At 56.3% G+C, this 7,971-nt stretch overlaps 1 protein-coding gene across 1 annotated transcript in view; it reads right to left on the reverse strand.

Moving 5' to 3' along the window:
- Positions 1 to 7,949, reverse strand: part of Sbk3 (SH3 domain binding kinase family member 3) — a 38,209-nt gene extending 30,260 nt beyond the window's left edge. The window contains 5 exon segments of the mRNA XM_033766047.1: positions 844 to 964; positions 2,239 to 2,368; positions 7,473 to 7,629; positions 7,703 to 7,833; positions 7,895 to 7,949. Of these exon segments, the coding sequence (XP_033621938.1) occupies positions 844 to 964; positions 2,239 to 2,368; positions 7,473 to 7,629; positions 7,703 to 7,833; positions 7,895 to 7,949 (594 nt within the window).
- Positions 7,950 to 7,971: the final 22 nt, after the last annotated feature.

A 7,971-nucleotide genomic window follows, 5' to 3' on the forward strand; every position in this document is an offset into this window, starting at 1 on the left:
ACATGCGGTATATAATTTTTTAAGACTGGGGACAGCTACAGAGACAGTAAGCAGTCAGGAGGCTGCTGAAGGCATGGGGAGAGGAAGGCACTAGGGGTGATGGCTAAGGGGGTGCAGGTTTCTTTCAGGGTGAAAAAAGCTGATTTGGTGACGTGAGCACAGCTCTGTGACACAAAAACACCCTCAGCCTGCATGCTTGCAGTGTGTGAACTCTGTGTGTGTGAATTAACTTTTTAAACTTTTTTGTTTTTGCTTTTGAGACAGGGTCTTGCCATGTAAGCCAAGCTGGCTGCCCTTGAATTCTTGGAGATCCTCCTGCCTCAGCCTCCTAAGTACTGGGATTGCAGGTGTGCACCACCACACCCAGCTATGTATAAATTAAATCTCAACAGTACTACACAAATGTCTGACCTGACGGAGCCCGCATTCTAGTGAGAGGCCACAGTGACCACAACCAGAGGGACCCAGGTCACTTTACACTTTTTTGCAGTTCATGCCCGGCAAGCACTCAGCACTGAGCTACCTTCTAGCCTTTTTGTTTTGCTTTGTTTTGTTTTCAAGACAGTGTCCCACTAAGTTGCCCAGGCTGGACTGGATCTTAGGATCCTCCTGCCTCAGCTTCCCAGAGTGCTAGGATCACAGGGTGCGCCACCACACTCGGCTGTGTGGGTTTGTTTTTTTTTCTTTTCTTTTTTGAGACAGAGTCTCACTGTGTAGTCGAGCTTGGCTTTGAACTCTTGGCAATCCTCCTGCTTCAGTCTCGAGTTCTGGGATTACAGACAGACTTGTGCCACCAGGCCCAGCTCTATGAGGTCTTTTGAGAGACAGCAAGACTAAACTTGCCCTGATGGTGACCGCCAGGAAGCAGGCAAACCAGGGCAGCTGCGTCCGTCTTCTCTGCTTGGTAGCAGCCACATGAGCTTGCAGGGCCTGGGTCAGGAGACCGGGGCCCTCCACTCCCTGTCTGGAAAGGCAGAAGTCCAGGTGTGGGCAGGGGCAGGGCCCCGCATGGCGCAAGAGTGTATCCTTTGTGGGTGAGACTGGGTCCTGTGTGGGCGGGGCGGGGTCCTGGTGTGGGTAAAGCAGTGTCCCCTTGAGGGCGGGGCGTGGTGCCCTGTGTGAGGCGGGACTGGGGCCTTGTGGGCGGGGCTGAACCCTGTGTGGGCGTGGCGTGGCCCTGTTCCTGCAGGCGTGATCTGGACTCCCTATTGGTTTTCAGAGGCTGCCTGAATCTCCTGCCTTCACGCTCCCGCTCCCTCTGTGGGGTGGCAGCGGCTCCAGGAAGAGCCCCGTTGCTTTTAGGGTTTGCTTGACTACGCCAGGCCCACCGGGTCACCACCCTGTCCTGAAATCAGCTGATTAGGAACCTGAATGCCACCTGCTGTCCTAGCCCTCCTCATCTGCACACCGGAAAGTAGCAGATGGGAAACCGGGAGCAGGGAACCTGGGGGTTTCTTAGCTCTCTACTGACCTTAGGGAGGGACAGACAGGTGGGGTGTGGGCGAGGGGTAAGGAAGGCCTCCTGGAAGCAATCACAAGGAGGTCCCAGGGGAGAGTGGGGCATGCTGCAAAAAGAGCTGCTCATGGGCAAAGAGCCGGCCCGTGCCAGGAGCCTGGAGGCGCAGTGATCACAGTGAGGACGTGTGTGTGCCCTTCGCACTTCGCAAACACTAGCTTTGGCCGCTGTGAGAAGCCTGGACGTGGCTGCTGCTCCTTCTCTCCCTGGCCTCTCCCGCGGGTGTCTCTGTGTGCTGGTCTCTACTCGCTGCTCTCAGGTGACCTTGGGCGGGTCCATTTCTGGGAGGGGACAGAGGAGTCAGTCTGGGCTCGGGCAGCAAATGTTCCTGGAGCGCCGCTACCAGGCACCGGCTGGGCCCTGGGAGGTAAGGGGCACGGGCACTGCTGGGCTGGAGTCCAGGCCTTGGCTACTCTGGGGAGTGGGGCACCCCATCTCCGCCCTCAGGCTCAGCTCTCTAGCAGCTGGGCACCGGGTCTCCTTCCACCTGGAAGGTGGCACACACCTGTGATACCAGCACTCTGGGAGGCTGAGGCAGGAGGATCCCAAGTCCAAGCCCAGCCTGGGCAACTTAGTAGCTTAGGGAGACCCAGTCTCAAAATGAGAAATAAAAGGGGCCAGGGATGGAGCTCAGTGCGAAGGCTCTAATTCTACCCCAGCACCACACACACACACACACACACACACACAGAGCATGCTTTGTCCTTCTGCTGGGCACACACAGCTGAATGACCTCGATGAGGTGAATGACGGGAAGGGACTGAAACCCGAGGTTCTGCAGGTGCACAGCCATGCAAACGATGCTCGAGTGGCCCGGACGGTGGGCAGGGTCTCCTCCTCGGCCTCGCAGGCCTAACACCAGCACAGAGGGGAGAGGGGAGAGGAAAGTGTCGCCCCAGGCAACAGCCATCCTTTGACAGCAACAGGTTTCAAGGCTTCACTGCGGAGCTCTGGGAGCTCCGGCTCCGGAGCACACCACAGCCAGGAGGTGGGAGTGTTGCTGCTTGATAGAATGCACATGCTGAGGTATTGAGGCCCTGGGGTCCAGCCCGGCCCCCAAAGCCAAACTGCAAGGTCGTCCCAACCCACAAGCCTCCCCGAAATAGCCAGGGACCCAGGAGGTGGAACCCCGGGGAACAGAAAGGACCCTAGTGCCACAGAAGAGCCACACCGGTAATGGGCGATGGCAACATTGGGGGAAGCCGTCTGGGCCCACAGAGTTCACTGTCACTGCAACTGCTCTGAAAGTCTGAAAGTTTCAAAAGAAAAAGCAGTTAAAAAAAGAAAAGAAAGCCGGGCGTGGTGGTGCACACCTGTAATCCCAGCATTTGGGAGGCTGAGGCAGGAGGATCGCTGAGAGTTTGAGACCAGCCTGGGCTACATAGTGAGTTCCAGGTCAGACTCAACTACATAGTGAGACCCTGTATCAAAAAACAAACAAACAAAAGAGCAGCTGAAGCCATGCATGGCAGAGGCTGAGGCAGGAGGATAGCAAGTCACAGCCCAGCTTGGGCAATTTGGAGGCTTGAGGAAAACTTGTCTCAAAAAACGGTGGGGGTGAGGATGTGGCTTAGTAGTCAAGGACCAGGCCCTGAGTTCAATCCCCAACACTGGCTAAAAAGAAAGGAAGAAAATATAACAGGCAGTGGTCTCATGAACGCTTGCTCTGTCCCTGACCAGCAAATGACTCAGGTGCAGCCAGGAACTGTGAAGAGAGGATTTGCACTCCCTGGCTGTGGACTTGTCCAGGGAGTCCTAACATTTTGTTAAGGACGAGAAATTTAGGCACCTGCCAGCTTGTTCTGATTGGCACGCCAGGGTGTGTGAACTGATATTTACAAGTTGCTTTGAATTTTTTTAGGTACTGGGGATCAAATTCAGGACCTTGCGCTTGCAAAGTAGGCAGGGGAACCACTGAGCTAAATCCCCAGCCCCCAATTTTTTTTAAAGATAGATGTCTGGGAAGCCTGTACTTTTGTTCAATTCTACTGGAAGCCTAAAACTACTCTAAAAATAAAGTTTATTTTTCAAAGATGGTGGATGGATGGATAGGCAGATAGACAGATAGACAGATTAAGAAGAAAATATAGCAAAATACCAATTGAAGACTCCAGGGAATTACCATACAATGATTTCCATTTTCTGGGGTTTTTTGTTTTTGTTTTTGTTTTTGTTGTTGTTTTAGTTTTTGGTTGTTTTGTTGTTTTGTTTTGTTTTTTGAGACAGGGTCTCATTATGAAGTTCAGGCTGGCCTTGAACTCACTATGTAGCCCGGGCTGGCTTTGAAGTCATGGTGGTCCTCCTGTCTCAGCCTCCCCAGTGCTGGGATTACAGGCCACAATGCCTGGCTCCTCTTCTGTATGTTTTAAGAATTCAAACTGGGCATGGTGGTTCACGCCTGTAATCCCAGCACTTGGGAGGCTAAGGCAGGAGGATCACTGTGAGTTCGAGACCAGCCTGGGCTACATAGTGAGTTCCAGGTCAGTCTCAAGTACATAGTGAGACCCTGTCTCAAAAAAAACAAAAAAAACAAAAAAAAAAAAAAAAAAAAAAGAAGAGTCAAATCCTTTTGGCTCTGCATGCCTCTCTGACGTCCCCATCTGGTTTTGTGTCCCTGTCTGAGCTGAGGCCCATGACCTCCCTACTCCTCTCCCACCACTGGGCCCCTCGGCTCCCCACCCTCCCATCCCTGCTCTTATGGTTTGTGTTTAGATCCCCAAAGCTTCACACAGATGAGGGGGACTTTCATTTTCAGAGGCGCTGAATCTGGAGTGTGTGCGCTGGGGTTAAGGGTGTGGGATTACTAAACCACTGCACGGGGAGCGATTGGTGTGGCAGGGCCCTGATCCCAGGTCGTCTGGATAAGATAAAAGGGGCAGAAAGACGCTCCCTTGTGGTCTTTGCTGCCTATGGCTCCGCCCCTGCCTTGGAGCCAACTGACTTCGCACTGAAACTTCTGTGAACCTGTGAGCCAAACAAATGCCTTCCCTTTTAACTGTGGGCGTCCAGTATTTCGTCTCAGCAACGAGAGAGAAGCAACTCACACCGCTGCTCCAGGACCCCAGACCCGCAGAGCTGCCTCTGGACACCCGCCCCTGGCTATGCCGCTTCCTGCTGTGTGGCCTGGCTCAGGCGGGCCGCCTCTCTGTGCCGTGTTCTGTGCAAACCGAGCCTCTGGAGGGGGCACGTTGCTGGGGGAGCTGTGGACGGTGCCATCGCCATGGAAGACAGGCAGCTGTTTCTTAAAAGGTGAATCACCAAGGATGCCCCTTCTGCCTGACAGGCCTGGGCCTCGAATCTGCCCGAGAGTAGTGAACACACAGGTGGTAGATAGATATGCACAGCTAGTGTGTAGGTTCCATAAAAACTGAGTACGGTAAAAGGTGATTGCTAAGAGCGGTGTGTTTCAAGTCACGGGGTGTGTTCGGAGGGGGATCCTCGGCAGTGTCTTTTATTGTATTCAGTTTTGCTTTGTTGATTTTTTGAGGCGGGATCTTTTCATGCCTGCTCAGTGACTTGTGATGAATTCAGAGCTCACAGCAGTCCCCACAGCTGTCTGGAGCGTTTCCACCCCTCCCAGAGGCCAGCCTGGGCCAGCCTGGGCCGCACAGTGAGTTCAAGTCCGGCCCAAATTACACAGTGAGGCCCTGTGTCAAAAAAACAAAACAAACAAAACCTAAAAAACAACTGGGGCTCATGGTACGTGATAGGGCTGTCTGAGGGTTGAAGCTGACCCCCGTGGTCCCCCGAGACACAGACACGCTTGAGGGCCCTGGAGGCCGGTGTCTGGCGTGCATCAGCGGTGGGAAAGCGCCAAACTGCTGCCCATCGGCCCGGGACGTGGTTTAGGGCGCACTGCACCTGGCTTTTTTGTTTGTTTGAAACAGGGTCTCGCTGTCCAGGCTGGCCTGCGCCCCCACACCCAGTGAGACCACTGTTTGTCCCCAGAACCCCTGGCTGGGTATTTCAAAGCAGAGCAGCGGAGCTTGCTGCCTCTCTGAGCCTGTCCTCCCCACAGGATCCGGATTTCTTCCTGGGAACGCTTCTCTCTGGAGGCAGCAGCTGCATGAGGCAGCGGTGGTGTTCGGGCTAGGGAGGGAGGGAGGAACTCCCAGCACAGGGATGGGGCCCTCCCGCCGGAGCAGCAGCGTGTGGGGAGGGGACTGGGTTAGCGAGCTGTGGCGGCACTGGGACACGACAGCGACACCCAGAGCGTTTAGGAGGAGAGGTTTATTTGGCTCACAGTTTCAGTGGGTCCAGTCCATGGCCGGCCAGCTCCGAGACAGAACAGCACAGTGAGAGGGCCTGGTGGAGGATGGCTGCTCACTCCATGGCAGCCAGGAAGCAGAGACAGAGGGAAGAGCCAGGGTCGAGGACGTACCCTTCCAGTCACGCCCCAGTCAGCCATGTCCTGCCAGCCCCTGCCTCCCAGCGGCACAGTCAGCTAAGAACTCCACGGATGAGCCCAGAGGAGCAGTGAGTCCATGGCCCAATCCCCCTCCTCACGCCGGAGACTCTGCAGTGTCGTGGACCCGAGCTGGGGTGGTGGTTCCGACTCCTGCAGCCTCTGGAAAGTGAATGCTCTCTGCTTCCCGCAGGGGCACCTGTGGCTGAGGTCGGGTGGCCACCTCATCTCCTATGCTGTGCTCCTATGCCTGTCCGCGTGTGGTAACTAAGTGGCAGCAGCCACCAGCTGGTGGCCGTCTTCAGTATTCCTCCTGGGGAGTAACTTGCTGAATATGAAGGGACAGTTCACGGTCAGAATGACACCCAGCTCAGTGTGTCCCCTTTTAAGTGGGGCTATGGAACCCCCTCCCGTGACAGTATTGTCCGTGACACTGTGCTGGCCAGGTGTGTGACCGCAGAAACAGTCACTGAGCCGGCTCGTGGCACTAGGGAGCCACCACAGTCCCCAGGGAGGGGGTGGCATGGGGGAATAGCACCGAGGCTCTCACCCTTACATGACTGGTCCTTGGAGCCAGGCTCATCAGGGAACCCTGATTTCTTGCTGCTAGTGTTCAGTTCTTGCCCAGCCCCTGAGCGGGACGTGGTGGTCACCTACACTGTCCCTCCAAGCCCAGCCCAGCCACTGCGCAGCCCTGATCAACCCAGCCTGTACTGCAGGAGCAGCCAGGATGGCTACGAGCCAGCTGTTCCAAGGGCTCAGGTGGGGGGTACCGCCTGACCCTCGGGGCCTGGAAAATGGGGTGGCCCCATGCTTGCTTGCTTTTCTTGCAGGTGGAAGGACACTTAAGTATTAAGTATGCTAGTATTTACATAGGGCAAGAGAGCCATTGAAGGTGGTGGTGGAAAGGCAGATGGCACAAGAAAGTTTAAGGAAGGTTGGCTGGCAGATGCTCTTCCTCCCTCCACTCCACTCCTAGGACCTAAAAAAGTGGGTTAAGAAAAACAACAGAGCTGAGTACAGTGGTGCACACCTGTAATCCCAGCCCTCTAGGAGGCTGAGGCAGGAGGTTGGCAAGTTCAGTTCCAGCCTGGGCACGTAGTGAAATCCATTACCACTCTGGCCTGTATTTACTTATTCTACGTTTCAACAAAACAGTCACACATGGCTAGAGAACACCACAGGGGACAGAAAAGACCTAGAATATTCCACTGCCACGAAAACTTGCTTGGGCCATTGCAGTTTCAGAACTCGGCAGTGGCTAGCACAGATAAGGCGCTGCGTGTCTCTGGGGGTGCACAAGGGTGGGGACCCGGCTTCCCCTTTCTTCTCAGGGCTCCTGGCTTCCTGCTTGTTGAGGGCTTGGTGCGTGAGCCCGCTAGTGCCCTCCACAGATAGCCGCACGCAGGTGCACGAGCTCACATTTATTCACAGACAGAGGGACAGGGTCAGACCTGTGCTCACGGGGACAGCCTGGCGGGCCTTCAGAAGAGGTGATGGTGTCCAGTGTATGTCACGGGAGAGGCCGGCTGGGCGAGGCCACTTGCCCACCTCCCTCTGGCCTAGCGTCCTCCACCTCCGGCTCCAAGTCGTCCTGCCTGAAGATGGGGCGGCATCGGGGTCTGGGCAAGGGGGGGCGGCCGGGGCCTTGCTCCGGGGACAGGGCTCGAGGGAGCCGGCGCAGGGGGTCCTCTCCATCCACTGCAAGCTAGAGGTCGGAGGGGCCGTGCGGGTCAGGAGGCCAGGCCTCCCAAGCCGCGCAGTTGGGCCTTGCTGTCCACCTCGTCCTCCTCCATCTTGAAGGCGGAGTGGTCTTGGCTGTCGAAGCAGGAGGCGCTGAGGAACACCGGGGGTGCCGCTGGGGACTGGGGCAAGGTCCCCGGGGAGGGCGGCTCCTCCTTGATTCGAGGAACTGGCAGCGGGAGCCCCTCGGCTTCCTGCTCCAGAGGGGCCGGGGACTGCGCAGCCTGGGCCTGTAGGGCCTGCAGCGCGGCCGCCCTCTCCAGCTCCAGCTCGGCACGGTGGCATCGCTGGTGGCGCAGGAGGCTGT

This window comes from Fukomys damarensis, unplaced genomic scaffold (assembly GCF_012274545.1).
Source record: "Fukomys damarensis isolate Sample0158 unplaced genomic scaffold, DMR_v1.0_HiC HiC_scaffold_19, whole genome shotgun sequence".
Taxonomy (NCBI): Eukaryota; Metazoa; Chordata; class Mammalia; order Rodentia; family Bathyergidae; genus Fukomys; species Fukomys damarensis.